Raw genomic sequence first — 24,379 nt, 5'->3', positions numbered from 1 at the left:
CCTGTGTTGACACATATTTATGTGTTAATATTCAGTCTGTGGAGGAAGGAGAGAGGGGGAGTAGGAGAAGTGGAGGGAGAAAGTGAGAGAGCAGAGAGGGGAAAAGAAAGAGCAGTAAGGAAGAAATAGAAAGCAGAGGGAGAAAGAAGAGAGGGAGAGAAAGGAGGATGGTGATAGAGGAGATAGAGGGAGGTAAAGAGAAGGAGAAGGAGAGACTGTGAGAGGGGGGAATAGAGAGACGTCTTGTCTGTCTAAGCCTCGTCTTTTAGTCTTCCCCCCCCCCATTTACTGGACAGTATTGACATAAGCATCAACTCTGTGACGCTCATCTTTTCAAATTGAATACAATGTATTGACATACACGTCAACCCTCCGACACTGATCTTTTCCCATTGACTGCAGTGTATTGACATAAACATCAAGTGGTTGACGATCATCTTTTCCCATTGGCACCGCAAAGCCTGCATGGAGCATGGCCAATTGACATAAATGTCAGTTGGTTGACGAATAACTTCAAGCAAAAGCGAGACAGGATAACGTTTTCCTATGATATGTTGATCCAGCTCAGAGCAGATTTCACTCAGTCAGTGGCTGTCTAGGCTTACGTCCCAAATGGCACCCTATTCCCTACATAGTGCACTACTTTTGACCAGAGCAGAGCATGCAGTAGAATACAAATGGGCTGCAGTTGTATTCTACTGCTGAAAGTTATAATAATCACCTCATCCCACCAAGGCTTTTGCATGTGATAATCAGAATTTTTGCCAAATAGATTCGCCAAAAGACAAATCTATTCAAGGATTCATTTTTTTTTTTCTTTCATGCATGTTAACATCAGAAGCCTCCTCCCTAAGTTTGTTTAATTCACTGCATTAGCACACTCCGCCAACCATGATGTTCTAGCCGTGTCTGAATCCTGGCTTAGGAAGGCCACCGAAATGTCTGAAATTTCCATCCCCAACTACAACATTTTCCGCAAAGATAGAACTGCCAAAGGGGGCGGAGTTGCAATCTACTGCAGAGATAGCCTGCAGAGTTCTGTCATACTATCCAGGTCTGTGCCCAAACAGTTCGAGCTTCTACTTTTTCTACTTCGAGCTTCTACCCCCCTTAGCCCCCAGCTGTGCCCTGGACACCATATGTGAATAAATTGCCCCCCATTTATCTTCAGAGTTCGTACTGTTAGGTGACCTAAACTGGGATATGCTTAACACCCCGGCCGTCCTACAAACTAAGCTATATGCCCTCAATCTCACACAAATTATCAACGAACCTACAAGGTACAACCCTAAATCCGTAAACACGGGCACCCTCATAGATATCTTCCTGACCAACCTGCCCTCTAAATACACCTCTGCTGTCTTCAACCAGGATCTCAGCGATCACTGCCTCATTGCCTACGTCCATAATGGGTCCACGGTCAAACAACCACCCCTCCTCACTGTCAAACGCTCCCTAATACACTTCAGCGAACAGGCCTTTCTAATCGACCTGGCCCGGGTATCCTGGAAGGATATTGACCTCATTCCGTCAGTAGAGCATGCCTGGTAATTCTTTAAAAGTGCTTTCCTCACCATCTTAAATAAGCATGCCCCATTCAAAAAAAATTGAACTAAGAACAGATATAGCCCTTGGTTCACTCCAGACTTGACTGCCCTTGACCAGCACAAAAACATCCTGTGGCATACTGCATTAGCATCAAATAGCCCCCACGATATGCAACTTTTCAGGGAAGTTAGGAACCAATATACACAGGCAGTTAGGAAAGCAAAGGCTAGCTTTTTCAAACAGAAATGTGCATCCTGTAGCACAAACTCCAAAATGTAAAGTCCATGGAGAATAAGAGCACCTCCTCCCAGCTGCCCACTGCACTGAGGCACCACTGATAAATCTACGATAATCGAGAATTTCAATAAGTGTTTTTCTACGGTTGGCCATGCTTTCCACCTGGCTACCTCTACCCCGGTCAACTGCTCTGCACCCCCCACAGCAACTTGCCCAAGACTCCCCCACTTCTCCTTCACCAAAATCCAGATAGCTGATGTTCTGAAAGAGCTGCAAAATCTGGACCCTCTCTTTGTAAAATGATCTGCCGCAATTGTTGCAACCCCTATTACTAGCCTGTTCAACCTCTTTCGGATCGTCTGAGATCCCTAAAGATTGGAAAGCTGCCGCGGTCATCCACCTCTTCAAAGGGGGAGACACTCCAGACCCAAACTGTTACAGACCTATAGCTATCCTACCCTGCCTTTCTAAAGTCTTCAAAAGCCAAGTTAACAAACAGATCACCGATCATTTCGAATCCCACCGTACATTCTCCGCTATGCAATCTGGTTTCCGAGCTGGTCATGAGCGCATCTCAGCCATGCTCAAGGTCCTAAACGATATCAAAACCACCATCGATAAAAGACAGTACTGTGCAGCCGTCTTCATCGACCTGGCCAAGGCTTTCGACTCTGTCAATCACCGCATTCTAATTCGGCAGACTCCACAGCCTTGGTTTCTCAAATGACTGCCTCGCCTGGTTCACCAACTACTTCTCAGACAGTTCAGTGTGTCAAATCGGAGGGCCTGTTGTCCGGACGTCTGGCAGTCTGTATGGGGATGCCACAGGGTTCAATTCTCGGGCCGACTCTTTTCTCCGTATATATCAATGATGTCGCTCTTGCTGCTGGAGATTCTCTGATCCACCTCTATGCAGACGACATCATTCTGTATACATCTGGCCCTTCTTTGGACACTGTGTTAACTAACCTACAGACAAGCTTCAATGCCATACAACACTCCTTCCGTGGCCTGCTTTTAAATGCAAGTAAAACTAAATACATGCTCTTCAACCGATCGCTGCCCGCACCCGCCTGCCCGTCCAGCATCACTACTCTGGATGGTTCTGACTTGGACAACTGCAAATACCTAGGTGTCTGGTTAGACTGTAAACTCTCCTTCCAGACTCACATTAACCATCTCCAATCCAAAATTAAATCTCGAATCGGCTTCCTATTTCGCAACAAAGCATCCTTCACTCATGCTGCTAAACATACCCTTGTAAAACTGACTATCCTACCGATCCTCGACCTTGGCGATTTCATTTATAAAATAGCCTTCAACACTCTACTCAGCAAATTGGATGCAGTCTATCACACTGCCATCCGTTTTGTCACCCAAGCCACATATACTATCCACCACTGCTACCTGTATGCTCTCTTTGGCTGGCCCTCGATTCATATTCGTCGCCAAACCCACTGGCTCCAGGTCATCTATAAGTCTTTGCTAGGTGAAGCCCCGCCTTATCTCAGCTCACTGGTCACCATAGCAACACCCACCTGTAGCATGCGCTCCAGCAGGTATAATTCACTGGTCATCCCCAAAGCCAATTCGGATGTTTACATAAACCTTAGCCAAATACATTTATACTCCGTTTTTCACAATTCCTGACATTTCATCATAGTAAAAATTCCCTGTCTTAGGTCAGTTAGGATCACCACTTCATTTTAAGAATGTGAAATGTCAGAATAATAGCAGAAAGGATGATTTATTTCAGCTTTTATTTCTTTCATCACATTCCCTGTGGGTCAGAAGTTTACATACACTCAATTAGTATTTGGTAGCATTGCCTTTACATTGTTTAACTTGGGTCAAACATTTTGAGTAGCCTTCCACAAGCTTCCCACAGTAAGTTGAGTGAATTGTGGCCCATTCCTCCTGACAGAGCTGGTGTAACTGGGTCAGGTGTGTAAGCCTCCTTGCTCGCACTTGCTTTTTCAGTTCTGCTTCACATTTTCTATAGGATTGAGGTCAGGGCTTTGTGATGGCCACACCAACACCTTGACTTTGTTGTCCTTAAGCCATTTTGCCACAACTTTGGAAGTATGCTTGGGGTCATTGTCCATTTGGAAGACCCATTTGCCACCAAGCTTTAACTTCCTGACTGATGTCTTGAGATGTTACTTCAATATAACCATGTACTTTTCATTCTTCATGATGCCATCCATTTTGTGAAGTGCACCAGTCCATCCTGCCGCAAAGCACCCCCACAACATGATGCTGCCACCCCCGTGTTTCACGGTTGGGATGGTGTTCTTCGGCTTGCAAGCGTCTCCCTTTTCCCTCCAAACATAACAATGGTTATTATGGCCAAACAGTTCTATTTTTGTTTCATCAGACCAGAGGACATTTCTCCAAAAAGTACGATCTTTGTTCCCATGTGCAGTTGCAAACCGTAGTCTGGCTTTTTTATGGCGGTTTTGGAGCAGTGGCTTCTTCCTTACGGAGTGGCCTTTCAGGTTATGTCGATATAGGACTCGTTTTACTGTGGATATAGATACTTTTGTACTTGTTTCCTCCGGCATCTTCACAAGGTCCTTTGCAGTTGTTCTGGGATTGATTTGCACTTTTCGCACCAAAGTACGTTCATCTCTAGGAAACAGAATGCGTCTTCTTCCTGAGCGGTATGATGGCTGCGTGGTCCCATGGTGTTTATACTTACCTTCAGGCATTTGGAAATTGCTCCCAAGGATGAACCAGACTTGTGGAGGGCTACAATTTTTTTCTGAGGCCTTGGCTGATTTCTTTTGAATTTCCCATGATGTGAAGCAAAGAGGTACTGAGTTTCCAGGTAGGCTTTGAAATATATCCACAGGTACACCTCCAATTGACTCAAATTATGTCAATTAACCTATCAGAAGCTTCTAAAGCCATGACATCATTTTCTGGAATTTTCCAAGCTAGGCAGTCAACTTAGTGTATGTAAACTTCTTACCGACTGGAATTGTGATACAATGAATTATATGTGAAATAATCTGTCTGTAAACAATTGTTGGAAAGATTACTTGTGTCATGCACAATGTAGATGTCCTAACCGACTTGCCAAAACTATGGTTTGTTAACAAGAAATTTGTGGAGTGGTTGAAAAACGAGTTTTAATGACTCCAACCTAAGTGTATGTAAACTTCCGACTTGAACTGTATATCTCCCTCACTAACTTTAAGCATCAGCTGTCAGAGCAGCTTACTGATCATTGCACCTGTACATAGCCCATCTGTAAATAGCCCAACCAACTACCTCATCCCCATATTGTTTTTGTTTTTTTGCTCCTTTGCACCCCAGTATCTCTACTTGCACATCATCTTCTGCACATCTATCACTCCAGTGTTAATGCTAAATTGTCATCTTTTCGCCACTATGGCCTATTTATTGCCTTACCTCCCTAATCTTACTACATCTGCACACACTGTATATAGATTTTTCTATTGTGTTATTGACTGTATGTTTGTTTATCCGATGTGTAACTGTGTTGTTTGTGTTGCACTGCTTTGCTTTATCTTGGCCAGGTCGCAGTTGTAAATGAGAACTTGTTCTCAACTGGCCTACCTGGTTAAATAAAGGTGAAATAAAAAAAGTAAAAAATAAGATTGAATTCCTCATAAACTATGATAAACTTTGAGATTTACATTTTGAGTGACCTTGTGTATCCCATAGAAGCAGTGGCGGTTCTAGCTTGTATGGCTCCCTGGGCGAACCCCCCTCTCCAGCAACAAAAAAAGCACCATTCTGCACTAACTGTAATTTATATTCAGACATTTGGAACAACACAAATAATTAATCGTAACATTTAAAACGATATAAATATAAATACAAAAATAAGACTCCTAAATATCAAAAGGCGTAACAAAGACAAATAAAAACAAATTGTATGACGTAAATACAAATAAAAAAAAATATCTAATTATTACACTATTACCCTATTGCTAACAAAAAACACACCAATAAAACTAAATTGCACAAATCCTATATCACACAAATAGAATAACACACTTACAAAAAAGAGAACCTGATTATTACACTATTGTACTTCAAACAAGAAACACAAACTAAATGACACAACTAATTGCATTACTAATTGCATTAGTACTGTACAAAGTTAGAGTTGCGCTATTTGAAAGATTCCCCCGCTCCCCCTACCTCGGGCTTCCAGTGGGGAGACCTGAGGTCAACCTACCCCCGCCCCCTCCCCATCTCGTACTTCTGAGTGGGAGACCTTCCCAGGCAGTAGCCTGCCTTACTCACAATCTAGAATCAGGGTGCCAACTCCGACAAGGTTAATTGACCCGCAGTCCCACACGGTCACATGATATCATTGGCATGACGTGCAAATGAGCGAAAGAAAACCGATTGTACAAATGTCACCATTCGGAATATTTATTTATATATTTATTTAATATTTTATTTTTGTGCGGGTGCCCCATGCCACCCTCGGCAAGATGCCACCCTGGGCGGCTGCCCATGTTGCCTATGCCTAAATCCTCCACTGCATAGAAGGGTTCAGAATTGTCCATGTTTTGATGGGCAACTCCATTCCTCAGGGGCCTGATTGGTGTCACACTTTATCCCCAGCCCCAGCTAACACACCTGACTCCAATAATCAACTAATCATGATCTTCAGTTTAGAATACAATTCGTTTAAATCAACTGTTTGCTAGGGATGGGGGAAACGTTTGACAATACTCCAGCCCCCGAGAACTGGAGTTGCCCATTTCTGTTTTAGATGTTTGGTTAGAGTGGTAGTCTAGCTCACCATTAACATATTATTTTTACACTGCATCTTGATTTTAGCTTTTCATCTACTTTGTACAATAAACTTAATTCTAACATCATATGTGCATGATATGGAGGCTAATATAGCAGACAATGATTGGGCTGCACTAGCAGTCTCTTGCCTCAGTCACACATTCAAAAATAAGTGTTATATCGCTCCCTGGTGGTCGTATATTTGATAATTGAAATCTTTTTACAACTGGATGGCCTTGGAAGATGAACATGAGATCAAATTATGCAGAAAATATTTAGGTTTATTTATTTTTAAAATCTTTGGGGTTATGACAATGTGTTTTGCAAGTGCATGAGGTCTGAACATTTTCACAATATATAAATTACATTTAAATATGTTTATTTTCCTAGACCATCATGAAAAGGGCCATGATGGAAGCCCTACAATATTACGTTTTGCTAAATAGTGAGAACACTTGGGAGCAGGCATGTTGAAAAGTAATATTTTGTACTTTTCTTAAATGTCGTTTTTTGTAATTGACTAAAACGAGCAGACCGGAATATTAAGCTAGCCAAGACCAACAACATATACAAACTATACAGTAGTGACTGGAGTTACAAACAGACTATGCTAAACCAGTTAAATGTCTTATGTGTGATAAAATGTTTTACACACATACTGTAGCTACCTGTAGCCGGCCTCCGTGGACACCGGGTCCCGACATTTCCCACTCTTCCACGCCGAATAGCCTGAAGCCGCACAGGGCTCTTCTCTCAGGCTCTATTTCGCTACATTGGAGCATTGTGAACCATAGGTCGAGATTTTTGACCTGGTTACAAGTACATTGAACAACACAGCAGCTTTTCGGCATTTTTGTTATTTCTCTATAACAAAAAAAATCAGCAACGAAGTTGACTCTTTTGCAATGGGAAATCATTTTTATTTCACCAATTTGTGGGCGTGGTCGAAAGGGAATGACACCATTTGACGTGAATATCGACTCACCTGAGATAAGAGACAAGTATAAAATGTACTTATTCAATCCATTGTTATGATCACAATATACTGCATGTATAAGATAACTATATTCATGAGATGTGGAGTCCTCTGTGTCAGGGGTCGGCAACAGGCGGCCCGCGGACCAAAACCGGCCCGCAAGTGACTATTTTTTGCCCCCAAAAGAGTTTTGCAAAAACATATACACTGAACAAATATATAAAAGGCAACATAGATTTTACTGAGTTACAGTTCATATAAGGAAATCAATCAATTTAAATAAATTCATTAGGCTCTAATCTATGGATTTCACATGACTGGGAATACAGATATGCATCTGTTGGTCACAGTACCTTAAAAAACGGTAGGGGCGTGGATCAGAAAACAGTCAGTATCTGGTGTGACCACCATTTGCTTCATGCAGCGCAACACATTTCCTTCGCATAGAGTTGATCTGGCTGTTGATTGTGGCCTGTGGAATGTGGTCCTACTCCTCTTCAATGGCTATGCGAAGTTGCTGGATATTGGCAGAAACTGGAACACGCTGTCGTACACGTCGATCCAGAGAATCCCAAATATGCTCAATGGGTGACATGTCTGGTGAGTATGCAGGCCCTGGAAGAACTGGGACATTTTCAGCTTCCAGGAATTCTGTAGAGATCCTTGCGACATATCATATCACATCTTGTGCATTATCATGCTTAAACATGAGGTGATGGCAGCGGATGAATGGCACGACAATGGGCGTCAGGATCTTGTTATGGTATCTCTGTGCATTTAAATTGCCATCAATAAAATGCAATTGTCCTCAGTTTATGCCTGCCCCTACCATAACACCAGGCCACCGTGGGGCACTCTGTTCACAACATTGGCATCAGCAAACTGCTTGCCCACAAAATGCCATACACGTACATACATGTCTGCCTGTTACAGTTGAAACCGGGATTCATACTTGAAGAGCACACCTCTCCAGCGTGCCAGTGGCCATCGAAGGTGAGCATTTGCCCACTGAAGTCGGTTACGACGGCAAACTGCAGTCAGGTCAAGACCCTGGTGAGGATACCGAGCACTCAGATGAGCTTCCCTGAGACGGTTTCTGACAGTTTGTGCAGAAATTCTACGGTTGTGCAAACCCACAGTTTCATCAGTTGTCCGGGAGGCTGGTCTCAGATGATCCCGCGGGTGAAGAAGCCAGATGTGGAGGTCCACAGCTGTTGTGGTTACACGTAGTCTGCGGTTTTGAGGCCGGTTGGACGTACTGCCAAATTCTCTGAAATGACATTGGCGGCGACTTATGGTAGAGAAATTAACAGTCAATTATCTGGCAACAGTTCTGGTGGACATTCCTGCAGTCACCTTGCCAATTGCACGCTCCCTCAAAACTTGAGACATCTGTGGCATTATGTTGTGTTACAAAACTGCACATTTTAGAGTGGCCTTTATTTTACCCAACACAAGGTGCACCTGTGTAATGATCATGCTGTTTAATCAGCTTCTTGATATGCCACACCTGTCACGGGTGGATGTATTATCTTGGCAAAGGAGAAATACTCACTAACAGGAATGTCAATAAATTTGTGAACAAAATTTGAAAGAAATAACCTTTTTGTGCGTATGGAAAATTTCTTACACCTGTTATTTTAGTTCATGAAACATGGGACCAACAGTCTATATGTTGTGTTTATATTTTTTATCAGTATATACTGTATACCATTCGAATAATCTGTAGGTTAGGAGACACTCACACACACTGTATATTACAGCCTTGGTTTAAGAAATGAAAATACATTTTGATTTTGGAAATATACAATGTGGTTGTGCATTGAGTTTGAGGAAAATAACTGTTCACAAAAGTTATGCTGAGTGTCTTGAAAAAAGGGACTACTGCTCCTTTAAGAAAATAGTTTTACGACAACTTTTTAGGGTATTACAAATTTTACGGCAGTAGTGATTCAAAATGGAGTAACCAGCAAAATCATCAAGGTTGCTTGCTAATTAGCTAGGGATTATATTCCTATCTCTAAAGTTAAATTCAACGTATTACTAGCTAATGTAATCCTTTCATCAGTATGGTTGATAAGAAGAAACCAGACTCGTTCCATTACTTCATGAGTTACGATGATCTGAGTGACAGTAGCGATAGTAACAGCAGCGATTCTGATGAACAGGGCCAGAAGAAATCGAGAGGAAAGGGGGGGGATGATGCTACTGGAAGCGGCAACAAATCTCCCCAACACGGGACCAAGCGGGCGGTTAGTGGAGCTCCTCTACCCAAACCCGACGAGCTCTTCAAGTCGGTTGCCAAGCCATCCTTCCTGTACAACCCATTGAATAAACAGATAGATTGGGAGAGCCGCGCCGTGAAAGCTCCCGAAGAGGTACTGTAAAAATACGAAGCTAGCTAGCATTCCGTTGACCTAGTAACTTGTGTATGTAGCTTGAAATGTAACGTTAACTAGCTAGCTAATTCCCACAGCGATACAACAATATAGCAACTACTGCTAGTAGCTAACGTTAGTGTAGTGTTACATTAGCCAGTGAAACACCACTGTACTGTATTCTACCAGCTAGATAACGTTAGTTTTACAAGCAAGCTACATTACAGTGTTGCCACAGGTTTAGAGAGAAATGGTAATTATTTTTGTAGACACTCCGCCATGGTTCCTTGGACAAAGGCTGCTATGAGGAAAATGAATGGCGTTTTTGGATAAAAGCAGAAAATAATGTCTGTGGTAATCACAGGCTTTGATCTTATACGTTTTGTTCTGTGAGATAACCTTCATCAGCTAACATAATGTTTTGTGAATTTTGAAGAATTTGTGATAATAAAAAACATAAATCACAAAAGTTTCATCATTCATAAAGGTCTCGTTAACTGACTGCTATTATCTCATATAACAAAATGTATACGACCTCCTATGCCTGTATTAACCTTAGACCTTAATTTCGGGGCATTTATTCCCAAACCCTGTTTTTTGCCATAGGGATGGCTGAACAAACCAGAGTTAATTTATTTCCATGTTTTATGACGACAAGTTGGAGAGTTCTTCTTTGCTATATTGGCGATCACACAATTTAATGTGCATTCCGCCACCTACAGTGCGGGATGGAAACAGGATTCCCACAAATGGAATTAAATACCAAAACTACCAAACTAACAGTAAATAAACTAAATCAAAAATTTTCTGTTAATAAAAAACAGATCTCATCCCAACAAAGGCTCAAGGGGATCCTGGGAGGTCTGGTCTTCTGGCGCCAGTAACTCTTGCAAGTCTTCAGATGTAAAATCATTTACAAAAACATTTCTTGGTGCTCTGGTACCGATTGCCATGCGGTAGTAGAGAGAACAGTCTATGACTGGGGTGGCTGGGGTCTTTGACAATTTTTAGGGCTGTACAGTTTGTAACTGGCCATGAACGCCACAAAATCCACATTTTTTAACACACAGGGTATCTTTTGACTTGCAGCTACGCTGTGGTGCGTCCACTACCATATCTTCACTAGCATCATCACTTGTTTTCTCAATTCTTTTAATTCCCTCTACATAGGAGATTTGATTGACTGCTCTAACTTTTGCCACCTCAATCTCCTTCACCCTTACAGGACACTCCAGGAACTTGGGATCATGATCCCCACCACAATTGCAACACCGTCGTCCTTCTACACACCGTTCTTCAATATACTCTCTCCATTTGCACACACTTGAAACATGGCCAAATCCTTTACAGGTCTTACACTGCAATGGTTTGGGGACGAAAGCTCTTACAGCGTATCTTACATAACCAAGCTTCACATGCGTAGGTATTTGCTCTTTATCAACAAAAAAAAACAGGACTGACAGACTTTCTTATTTTTCTCCATTCACCCAGCTGGTCAGACGCCAGGCACCAACCACACCAGGAATTCTCTTCAGGGATTCAACCTGAACATCCGTCGTCACCCCTGAGATGACTCCTCTGACTGGTGCTCTACTCCAAAGTTCAAAACACACCTTCTGTTGTCCGGATTCTCACTGCAACCTTCCTCTGTTCTTCAGAAATACAATTAATCCAAATAAGACCACTCCTGGTAACTATGACGGACTACTTTTCCCAGCGCATACTTCACCATTTTCGACACCTCAAACGGGTCTCCCACATATGCTATCTTACTCAACAAATGCATCCCAACAAGAAACAATTCATTTTCATTCATACACGTATCCTCCACTCCAATTTTAGACAATTTCCTTTTTGTTCCAGTTTTTCGATACTACTGTTGTCCATTCAGAACATTCGTCTTCACCAACTTTGCTTGACGCGCTGCTTGATTCGAACTGATCATCCACCTCCGCTAACTTTCCACGGCTCGTCAACTGGCAAGCTCTATTCCAGGGATTTTCAATTTTTACTTGACTGCCAGCTCATCTGCTATAATGGCTAGCAGATTGTAACGGCTAATGTGATGCTCCATTAGTGTTACAGGATAGGTACTGTTTGGAGTAGCAGAGAATTTTCGACCAACCTGAACTTGACGATACTTTCTTTGTTCTCGATTCAGCCAAACATGTATCTTCTAAAATGTCTGTGTCCAGTTGCAGGTGGTTCGTTAGAATTTAGAAAATGCCCCATTTATTAAAATAAATGTTTTACTCGATGAAGTAATCCAACAATGTGTATGCCTCCATCTGTGGACTAAGTGAAATGCTCGTTCCAACAATGCAAAGAAAAAATAATAATAGAAAAGTAAAACACGTAATAAATACATCAGTATATACAAGGGGTACCTGTACCGAGTAGATGTGCAGGGGTAGTAGGTAATTGAAGTAGATTTGTACATTTAACTAGGAATAAAGTGGCAGATGGTAAATGGTAGCAACAATGTATGTGATGAGTTATGGTTAAAGCAGATACTTAAATAGTTAACCAAATAGCTACCCAGACTAACTATTTAGCAGTCTTATGACTTGGGGGTAGAAGCTGTTCAGGGTCTTGTTGGATCCAGTCTTTGCGCATCGGTATTGCTTGCTGTGTGGTAGCAGAGAGAACTGTCTATGACTTGGGTGTCTGGAGTCTTTGACAATTGTTAGGGCCTTCCTCTGCCTGGTATAGAGGTATTGGGTGGCAGAGGGTTCGACCCAGTGATATACAGGGCCGTATGCACTACCCTCTGTACTGCCTTGCGGTCGGATGCCAAGCACTTGCCATACCAAGTGGTGATGCAGCCAGTCAAGATGCTCTCAATGGTGCAGCTGTAGAACTTTTTAACGATCTGATGGCCCATGCCAAATCTTTTCAGCTTCCTGAGGTGGGAAAGGTGTTATCGTACCATTTTCACGATATTGTTGGTGTGTTTGGACCTTGATAGATCTCTTAGTGATGTGGACACTGAGTAACTTGAAGCTCTCGACCCGCTCCACTACAGCCCCATTGATATGAATGGGGGCGTACTCAGCCCTCCGTTTCCTGTAGTCCACACTGCCAGGTCTATGACCACCTCCCTATAGGCTATCACGGCGTCGGTGATCAGACCTTCCACCGTCGTTTCATCTGCAAACTTAATGATGGTGTTGGAGTCAAGCACGGATACACAGTCGTGGGTGAACAGGGAGTACAGGAGAGGACTGAGCACGCACCCCTGAGGGGCACCCGTGTTGAGGGTCAGCGTGTGACGGATGTGTTGCCTTCCCTCACCACCTGGGGACGTCCCATCAGGAAGTCCAGGATCCAGTTGCAGAGGGGGGGTGTTCAGTCCCAGGGTCCTTAGCTTAGTGATCTTAGAGGGCACTATGGTGTTGAACGCTGAGCTGTAGTCAGTTAACAGCATTCTCACATAGGTGTTCCTTTTGTCTAAGTGGGAAAGGGCCATGTGGAGTGCAACAGTAGCGGTGCATGGGTGAAATTACTGGGGGAGCCAAGCCAGAAAAAAATAAGCCATATTACAACCTATGTTGTGATAATTGTGTTTGCTCTATACCCTGTTAGTTAATTTGCCTTGCGACCATGATATATAGGCCTAAGGCCGAGACGAGAAGAAGAGACAGTGGCAGAATAGATTCAACCACACCTTTGTTTCATCACAAAACCGGATGGCAACCTCTTTCCGGTGAAGTCCACAAAGCATATTGCATGGAACAAACAGTTACATAACCTACAGCATGGTCAAGCAAGTATTTTTTTCCATCATTTTCAGACTACTAAATAACTTGATTTAGAACCACAGTTACCGCAAGTTGCAAATAAAACAGGAGCTGCCTCCACTATTCCATCACCATTTCACATTTCAACATCATCAAATCACCTATGCTTATTAATTTACAGTGACAACTAAAAGAAACAAAAAACAATTTAGTTCAATCAACTTAAGCTAAATATGAGGTGGCTGTCCATGGTTCTGATTTGTGTGTTTGCGTGCGTTCTTGACTCTGTCATACAGTACATGCTTTTAGTTTTAGTTTTCTTAAGCTTCCTGGCTAAAATGCTTGTTCACTAGCCTAATTTCCTTTCATGGGCTGCATTAGCTAGTTAACATTAGCCTTCTACATCTAGCTACATATTGAACTTCCATCCTTTCAGTCCAGGGGCACAATGTTTGAATTTATGGTTGGATCAGAATTGCCGTTATAATCATTGGCCTGTACAGGGAATTAAGTAAAACCACAATGCTAATTTAGGAAAGGGTCAATTTTAGCTAGCTAGCCACCAGAGGAACACAACAAGATGCAACAATTCAAGTTGTTTCTGTCAATTGCGTATTTCTCTTAATGCGATGTGATAGGAGTGAAGCCAAATCCAAAATTGCTTCCCTTGACACTTTTTTTTGGTGCGCTCGGACAATTCACGCTGATTGGCTATTTTATACTTTTTATACAAGAGAGGCAAAATGCTCTCTGGCTTGCATTGCATTCAATGCTACGGGCGGCAACAATGTCATACTCTTTATGACCAGATAGCATCAGATAATAGCCTACAGAGACAGAGGGTTGCTGTTCCTCCGGTGAGATACATTCAGCCTCTTGAGAATTGAAGGAAAATTATGAAAACACAGACAAAATAAATTATTGCGGGTTTTTTTCTGGGTCCGTTTTTTGGGGGAAGCTTGGCATCCATGAATATACGCCATCTGTGGATCTGTTAGGGTGAAATGGAGTGGGTCCAGGGTGTCTGGGATGATGGTGTTGATGTGAGCCTTTACCAACCTTTCAAAGCAATTCATGGCTACAGATGTGAGTGCTACAGGGTGATAGTCATTTAAACAGGTTACTTTGGCGTTCTTGGGCACAAGATCTTCTCTCATTGATCGTGACACTTTGGGGTGGACCCACCTGTCTCAATCAACGAGAGAAGATTTTAAATAGACAAGATGGCGGCGTACATATCGTTGGATTATTTCATGGAGCAAAACATTAATTTTTGAAATAATGGAGCATTTTCTAAGTTCAGAAGAACCACCTGCAGCTGGAGCAGATCATTTTGATTTGACACAGACATTTTAGAAGATAAATGTTTGGCCTAGGGATCTTAACCGTTAATCGGTTTTAGATGCTGAAAATACATTTGACTTCAAATATTGAGGAATGTCTTACCTTGCTTCAAAGTAGCCTAGCAAAAATCCAACCATAGAAATGTGGCAGTTCTTTTATAAAAGCTTCCTCATGCCAATTACCAGCATTTCTCTCCTATTCTATTGGTTTTCATATCAACTTTTATATCAACAAGCAAATGGCACAATCCTAGCCATATTAGCAGCACATCCTAGTTGTTGCTATTAGATTCCGCCTCTTTTCTAAGTTTCTGATAGTAATTTTAATCTCTACCGCTCGCATTAAGTGCACTGTTTAGAACAGTGTTTTCCTGCGAATTACATTTTGGTAAATGTTTGAAAAAGGAGGATTGATGAGCTGCTTCATTACAGCAGTTTTGTGTTCAACAATAGGCGTTTAGCCTTTTGAGTGTTAGACGATAGGCTTGCTATTGTTGCTTGTTTTCATAAAAATGTATCTCTTAATGAAAAATGTCCATTCCTTGTATTGCATGGATAGTATTTTCTGTTGGTCATCTCATTTGACTGTTTGGAAAATGTTCTGCTGTTTGTTGCCCAGTTAATGAGGGTTGGTTAGTCAATTTGCACCCCATGGTTGGCCAAATCGAGAACGATGATAGTATCGCCAAGTAAAGGTTGGTCAAATTCTCTGCTACACCAAACAGTAGTACCTATTCTGAAACGGCTAATGGAACATTGCATTAGCCCCTTACAATCTGGTAGCTATGACTACTGTCGGAAGAGAATGGCGTCTGCAACGCTAAGGGTTGTGGGTTCGATTCCTGCTGGGGCCACCCACCCATATGTAAAATGCATGCATGACTGTTAATCGCTTTGGATAAAAGCGTCTGCAAAATAGCATTTCTTATTATATATTTACTATATACACTGAGTGTACAGAACATTAGGAACACCTTCCTAATATTGGGTTGCACAGCCTTTTGCCCTCAGAAAAGCCTCAATTCGTCGTGGCATTGACTACAAGTTGTCGAAACTGGCCCATGTTGACTCCAGTGCTTCCCCCAGTTGTCAAGTTGGCTGGATGTCCTTTGGGTGATGGACCATTCTTGATACACACGGGAAACTGTTGAGCTTGACACAAACCGGTGCGCCTGGCACCTACTACCATACCCCGTTCAAAGGCACTTAAATATTTTGTCTTGCCCGTCCACACTCTGAATGGCATACATACACAATCCATGTTTCAATTGTCTCAAGGCTTAAAAATCCTTCTTTAACCTGTCTCCTCCCCTTCATCTACACTGATTTGAAGTGGATTTAACAAGTGACATCAATAAGGGTTCATAGCTTTCACCTGGTCAGTCTTTCATGGAAAGAGCAGGTGTTCCTAATGTTTGTACACTCAGTGCCAGTTTATTAGGTACACTCATCTAGTAGCGGGTCAGACTCCCCTTTTGCCTCCAGAACAGCCTGGTATCAATGGGCCAGGAAAACATTCCCTACACCACCGCCACCGGCCTGTACCGTTGACACCAGGCAGAAGGGGGCCTTGGACTCATGTTGCTTACACCAAATCCTGACTGCCATCAGCATGACGCAACAGGAAGCGGGATTCGTTCGACCAGGCAATGTTTTTCCACTCCTCAGTTGTCCAGTGTTGGTGATCGGGGGCCCACTGGATCCGCTTCTTCTTGTTTTTAGCTGATATGAATGCAAACCAGCATGGTCGTCTGCTGCAATAGCCCATACGTGACATGGGCTGACGAGTTGTGCGTTCCGAGATGCCGTTCTGCACACCACTACGCCGTTATTTGCCTGTTTGTGGCTAACCTGTTAGCTTGAAATGATTCTTGCCATTCTCCTTCGACCTCTTATCGAGCTGGTTTCACCCACAGGACTACCCCCGACTGGATGTTTTTTGTTTGTCGCACCATTCTCGGTAAACCCTGGACACTGTCGTGCGTGAAAAGCCCAGGAGGCCGGGCCGTTTGTGAGATACTGGAACTGGCTAGGGCTGTTGCGGTGACTGTATTACCGCCACACCGGCAGTCATGAAGGCAGCCAAATTCCACGTGACCGTTTAGTCACGGTAATTAGGCTTCACCAAGCTCTGATGCTGCTGATGGTCATTAGTAGCCTACCGAACTTGCTAACTTAACTGCCTGGAACTCAGAACTCTATTGTTCCTCTAATCCCTTTGACATCAATGCAAATGTAATCAAATCTAATCAAACACTTCACGAGAGCCCATGAGCTGATGTTGCGCAACATTTGTATAGACTATTCAATTGCGTTAGAAAACAGAGTGATGGCCTCTTTTTAATAGAGGAGGATCCCATCAGCTTTCTATAGGCTAGGCTTACTATATTTATTTATATATTTTCCTACTATTAAGCACATTGCCTGTCTTTGCAACAGGAGTATTGCCTACCTGGCTGGCATGAAAAGCATCCTCCATTCGCTATTTAAGTGCATAGATGACATTGTATTTTTTCCCCCTGCCCCTGTTTTGAGACGGGTGCATGATAATGGTCCATTCTAAATCAAAACAAATTTCACACATATTATTTAATATACTGTGTGTAAAGACACGTTTTAAATCAAGAAGAGGCTAATATTGTCACCCATCAGACTATCACTTGTGAATTATGTATTACCACTTGTGAATAATGCACAGCATAAGGCAAGAAACAAAGCCTTTTTTTGTTACTTTTTCGAATCATGGTCGAACACCTCATGTTGCCTAGCCCATTGGCCTATATGTTTTGATAAGGTTTGTATTACTAAAGTGGCCAAATAGCTTCTTAAAATGAAGCACATTAATCTGCATTACAAGGGGTGTAGAGCCTAACTGGCATACATAAGCAGCCTGTGAGTTTCACGTTTGGGGAAGATATTTTTCGCCATAAAAATGCTCCTGCATAATAATCATTATATCAATAATGATAATCAATAATCATTACATGTATAATTGCATTTGTGGTCACTTTTGATAATGGTGTTTTCCCGCCAATGGAACATTCGCCCTTATAGCCTACTACCGTTTGGACTTTGCTGCTTTTATAATGTGAAGAAATAGCCTAATAGTTTATCAACATTTTTAAGCTAAACGTTCTGATCTGTTGCGTCAGCCTCATTGTGTAAAAAAAGTGTTTTTGATGCTAGTGGTTGTATTAATTTGGGATCTATCGCATCCCACAACTGTCCCAGACTATGTTTTTGAATATTTATTCCTCGCACAGAATGGAATAAGTCAACTTTTGTACTATGGGTGATAGTAGATTGACATAGGCTAGTGCTTTTGCTGTTTGTTAAGCCTACTCATCTTGTTGACTGACGAAAAGTTAATGTGGACAGTTCTTCCAATATCTTCAGTATGCGCTTCAGAATTGGATAAAGTTGCGTCCCCACAGTTGCGTCCCCAATGTGTCTGTCTTCACTTGTAGCCTGTGAGAAAGACCCGGTCACGTGATGGAGAGCCATGTGAGTGAGAGCTGCTTCGGAGCACGCAGCACTCGGGGAGAAGGGAATTATAATTATTATATTTAGCCCAAGGGCACAACGGCTACTGGCCGCAAAAAGCATGGATTGATTTAGGGTGCATTATGGCCACACAAAGGGGATGCCACCGGGAAATTCGAGGCAATATCAAGTGCTTGTCAAATTGTGAATGAGAGACTGAGGAAGTGTGTACAGTCTATACGCAAAAAAACAAAGCAGAGCTCATGCCTTTTCAAGCGACTTTTTTCAAATCATTAGTTGCATCATGTAGCCTTACAATGTATTAAAAATCAAACATATAGCCCAACATTTGTAGAACAACTAAAGTTACATTAATAACTCTAAATTAAGCATATATGAGTACCTATTTCTTTGTTAGCTGCTCAACACAGAATAGCCGCATGTGCGCACTCCCTCAAATCATTTGGAGAAAATATCCTTTCTATTTTATTCAGCTTTGTTCAATTGAATTCTTCATTATATAAAATAATGCCACGGAATTCTAAACTAATCTTGTCTGCTAATTGAACTAGTGTAGGCTACAGCCATATGGCATAGCCAGATCAGGACCTAATATAAGGACAACTCCGAGTATGGTGTTCTGTTCTTCTGAAATAGACAACATTTTCTTAATATCATGTTAAATTTAGACCTGTCTAAAATAAATAATTGATTTATTGTGAAGATGTAGGCTATATTACATGGATTTATTAGACTTTTTAAAATGTAGATGTTCCAAAGGTCTCCATCAGTGGTTTGTAGGCCAGGAAGCCAGGAGATGCTAAATGTTTGTTTATTAACAATCAATTACCGTGCGACCAGCAATTATTTGCTTGACAATCACCAGCTGATGAGATTTCATGACCGCCACAGCCCTAGAACCGGCACGCCTGGCACAGATCATACCACGCTCGGTAGCTTAGGTCACTCGCTTTGCCAATTCTAACATTCAATCGAACAGTAACTGAATGTCTCAATGCCTGTCTACCTGCATTATATAGCAAGCCACGGCCACGTGATTCACTGTCTGTAGGCGCAAACTATTTTTGTGAATGGGGTTTACCTAATAAACTGGCCACTTAGTGTATATGTTTTGTCACATACACCGGATAGGGGCAGGAAAATGTGTTGTATTATAACCCCATGCATTGTAAACCGTACCCTTAAGGCACAGATGAATAGGGAACCCTTTTTGGGTTTTTTTAAGTTAAAGGGGAGTTGATTATGAGTATCTTTTGCCTGCAGCCTGCCAAGGAGTTCAAGGTGTGGAAGACGAATGCGGTGCCCCCTCCTCAGAGTTATGCCACAGAAACAGAGAAGCCCAAGAAGGGCGCTCCCCCAGGTATGGACATGGCCATAAAGTGGTCCAACATCTACGAGGATAACGGAGAAGACGCTCCACAGCCTCACACGGGCAACGCTGTCTTCCTGCCCACAGAGGAACAGCCATCAGATTCAGGTAGGGGGAAACTATCTGTATGACTGACCAGGGTCTGCCTGCTTAGTATAGGCAAAAATACTGATAACTAACCCAAGATTTATCATTGGTGTTCTTTCCAATTGGAGCAAATTAAGAAAAATGGGCAGAAACAAGCAAGGAGGTGGGCAGAGCCAACCACGAACTAGCAAGATCCTATTGGTGCGTTTTATTATGTATTTGCATATTTCTGTTAGGGAACGCCTACTGAAACACACTCACTCAGCATACCAGGTGATGCACACTCACTCACACAAAAGTCACTCGCGCACACTCAAAGCCAACGCTGCTTTCCCATCTTGTAGAGACATTGAACCACTGGTCACTTCCCGTTTGGTCACTGTATCCCCGACCATAGCTTATTCTAATATTTCTACTACTCTAAATTGTATTTAGTTGTATGGTTTAATTTATTTATATACTGGATTGTGAGTGTGCAAAGCTGTCATCAAGGCAAAGGGTGGCTACTTTGAAGAATCTCAAATTTAAAATATATTTTGATTTAATTAACACTTTTTTTTTTTTGTTACGACATGATTCCATGTGTTATTTCATAGTTTTGTCTTCACTATTATTCTTCAATATAGAAAATAGTCAAAATAAAGAAAACAACTCTGGAATGAGTAGGTGTGTCAACTTTTGACTGGTACTGTATGCATAATTGCGTTTTGATACTGCTACAGTCCTATTTGGGTTGTTAATTGGATTCGTCCCGCCATTCTTAATCTTGCTTTTTGTTGTATTTTTCGTACAATTGTAATTGTTTGACATCCGACTGCCTTGTTAGGAGCTAGTTAGTTCATTGCACTGCTATAACACCTGCTAAACTGTGTATGCGACCAATACACGTACTTTCGCCCTTGCACTCCTAAACAATGCAATTTTAAAAAAAACTTTCAGAAAGGGTATTTAAGTATTTAGCGACGAGAAGTTCTGAACGGATGCTTTAGGTTTATAGCCCCTGTGATTTGTCTGGGTTTCCCCTTTTGTCTGTGGTATAGCTTCCATCATATTTGGTACTACCCGAGGTACACTGTACAAATTCATACATCTGCTTGAACCAGGGCCCAATGACTCGCAAACCGACATTACTGCTCGCTTGACAACGTACTAGCCAGTTGACAACGTACTAGCCAGTTGACAACGTACTAGCCAGTTGACAACGTACTAGCCAGTTGACAACGTACTAGCCAGTTGTGCCACTGAGAAGTTAGCAATTCTGTGACGCGAGTGGAGACATTTCAAGCTGGGGAGTGAACTTACGCTACCGTCTTTAACTCTGTATCTGCTTATCTACCTGGGTTCTATATATCTGCCTGCACGTCTCTCAATGACTTTCATACAGAGAAATACTTTCTCTCTCCCTCTCTGATACACAGTAACTTGGTATTTATAGCAGGGGGGAAATCGGTGCTGGTTAGGTAAGACTTAAGCACAGTAGGTGGCTATGCAATCTCAGTTCATTTTTTGAATTTGAATTCTGACGTGCTGTTTTCTCCCTGTTGTAGACGAGGATGGAGACAAGGCATCCGTGTCAGCAAAAAAGAGGAGGGTAGAGAGCTTCCAACAGAAGGAGAAGAGGAAGAGGGATCTGGGCCAGGCCACCTCTGACAAGAGTTTCGTAGAGGAAGAGAAGAGGATTCTCAGGCAGAACGCGGACTGAGGCCTAGATCTGGTTGAAACCTGGGCTTTGATTTGGGTTTTGGTCCATAGTCTGGGTGCACTAACCCTCAGGGACTGTCCTACAGCTTTCCCCCTCAGACACCCTCACACTCCTCTCTCTTCTCCTGTGTCCAGCCCCCTGGTTATGTGAATGGTCCAGTGCTTGTCTACCCAGTACACATGATATAGATGTTATTGTTATTGAAACATTTGGACTGTTATTTGTAATCCCTTGGTATATCTCTGACACGCATATTATCCAGACACTAGTGGAAAACGCATTTATTCCTGAGTTTGTGTGTCTGTAGGTATTGTCCAATGTTTTCGTTGTAAATAGGCAACTACCTGACTTACATATTATAGACTTGATTTGGATGAATATCTTTGAACTGCTTTGGGGGAAATCAAAAATGGGTTCATTTGGATCATAGGTAGATGTATTTTTTATATGGCTTTTTATTTTTGAATAGCAAGAAATGTACGGTCAAGACATTGCGTTATTAGTGTGTCTGTTGGCGAGAACATAGGGAGCGAGGTCAAGAAAGACTGCGTTTGATAGACTGATTGAAACCAAGCGGATAACCTTTAATTTACATAAAATGTCCACCTGATGGCGCCATTGGGCCACATTTGGTACGCAACCTTTTCACTGGAGGGAAAGGCTCATTTGCAGTTGTAGTAACTTATGTTGCCGTGTCTTTTACTGTGTCTGTACAATATGTATACAGTTAACCACACACTGGCAGTTTTAATGTCAGTTTTTTAGTAAATTCCCTTGTCATACACAACTGATGCAATAAAGGGAATGTTAATGACTTGTTGATTAGCTTTCATTCTTTAGCTTGACCAAAGAAGTCTACTGTACATTGACGTGAACGCTAAATGGTCAATCATGCATAACTGTAATGAGCAAAGCAAAATGTTGAGTGATGTTCAAGGTGCCATATTGTGGAAAGAGTCACTTGGAACATTTTACCACATGCTGTACTGGCAGTGTACTTCAGATAAGTAAAGGATGTTTCACCTGACTGGAAACACCTGTGAAATGATTCTGTCTGTTAAACATTACTTTAACTCTTGTTCAGTTTTTTTTATTTCCTTAGACCTCAGCTGCTTTATAGCTAGTCCTTTCCAATGAAACTGTACCATGCTGGTATGGACATGCTGTTTATGAATACAGAGTTCCTATTATCATACATTGTTCATATTCCGCATTTCATTCTAAGGTTTAACATCACTTAGGTGTATTTGAAGTTGACATTTTGTGACCTGTATTTTTGAGAATGTGACATTTCCTAATCAGAAATTTACAGTAGTCAATGGAGCAAATATAATGGGTGATTTAGCCCTAGGAAGAAAAAAAATATGTCTCCGCGATTCTGAACTGCAACTGTTCTGTGATCTGAGGAATTCCTGCCAATCTGAGGAATTCCTGCTAATCTGAGGAATTCCTGCTAATCTGAAATACTGGGAAATATGCTTTTGATCATATTCCTGTTCCAGGTATGTGCCTGGCCTTGCCTGAAATGTGTACCTGATCCAGCTCTGGAGCAGGAGACTGATTGTCTATCAACCATATTTGCGGTTGGTGACTCTTCTCCCCTGACTCGGTGGATGACCAGCGAGGTAACATCCATCAATGTTCAAGAAAGTGAATGCCTCACACAAGACGTGGGTTTCGCAATGTAGTGTGGAAATTCACATGTATGACTGGGAGGAAGGAAAGAATTCCTGTCAGCAATGCATAAGCCATATGCAGTCCATTACCGTCTCACTAGTGGGGAAGGCTAATTTGCTCTAGTAGTGCAGTGCCTTCAGAAAGTAAGTATTACCTCTTGACTTATTCAACAGTGCGAGGCATTGGAAAACTTTCTGGTCTTTGTGGTTGAATCTGTCTTTGAAATTCACTGCTCGACTGAGGGACATTACATGTGTGGGTTACAGAGAGGTCATTCAAAAAATAATGTTTAACACTATTATTGCACACAGAGTGAGTCCATGCAACTTATTATGTGACTTGTTAAGCACATTTTTACTCTTCAACTTATTTAGGGTTGCCGTAACAAAGGGGTTGAATACTTATTGACTCGACATTTCAGCTTTAAATGTTTTATTAATAACTAAAAATGTCCTAGAACAATTCCAATTTGACTATATGGGGTATTGTGTGTAGGCCAGTGACACAATCTTAATTTAATCCATTTTAAATTCAGACTAACAACAACATTTGGATAAAGTCAAGCGGTGTGAATACTTTCTGAAGGCACTGTATATTTCGTTCATTTAGCAGACGCTCTTGTCACACCATAGTGCCATCAGACTTCTTATACCAATGCAGGGTGAAATGGGTCCACAAAATGGTGAACTGCTATTAAAAATGGTATAGAAAATTATTTTGAAAAACAAATTACAGCTCTCGAAAGTATCTTGTTACAAAATACATTGGAGTGTAGTTCAGCCCAATGTAATAAAATTGAAAAAATACTCATAAGTAATTGAAATACTGCCAATCGGTCTACATAACATTTTCTTTCCAAATGATATACTGTCTATACACACCACCTACTTATACTCTGGATTCTGACACATGCTCAGCTCACTCTAATATATTTACTCTAGGCTGTTGATTGGACCCATTCTGTCATTTCTTGATCTCTTGTTGTGATTATTTGTGTAGTCGTATGGTACTTGCTAGACATTCTACTGCATTGTTG

At 41.8% G+C, this 24,379-nt stretch overlaps 1 protein-coding gene across 1 annotated transcript; it reads left to right on the top strand.

The window, feature by feature from the left end:
• The first annotated feature begins 9,499 nt into the window (after nucleotides 1-9,499).
• Nucleotides 9,500-22,480, top strand: LOC120052649 (UPF0690 protein C1orf52 homolog). Its single transcript, XM_038999691.1, has 3 exons — nucleotides 9,500-9,921; nucleotides 19,772-19,985; nucleotides 21,512-22,480. Exons 1-3 carry the CDS (start codon nucleotides 9,613-9,615, stop codon nucleotides 21,664-21,666), a joined length of 678 nt encoding a protein of 225 aa, XP_038855619.1. The 5' UTR covers nucleotides 9,500-9,612; the 3' UTR covers nucleotides 21,667-22,480.
• The last annotated feature ends 1,899 nt before the right edge of the window (nucleotides 22,481-24,379 follow it).

The sequence above is a fragment of the Salvelinus namaycush genome, chromosome 8, assembly GCF_016432855.1.
Source record: "Salvelinus namaycush isolate Seneca chromosome 8, SaNama_1.0, whole genome shotgun sequence".
Classification (NCBI taxonomy): Eukaryota; Metazoa; Chordata; class Actinopteri; order Salmoniformes; family Salmonidae; genus Salvelinus; species Salvelinus namaycush.
Note: the sequence above shows the minus strand (reverse complement) of the source record. Positions and strands in the feature narration are given on the sequence as shown.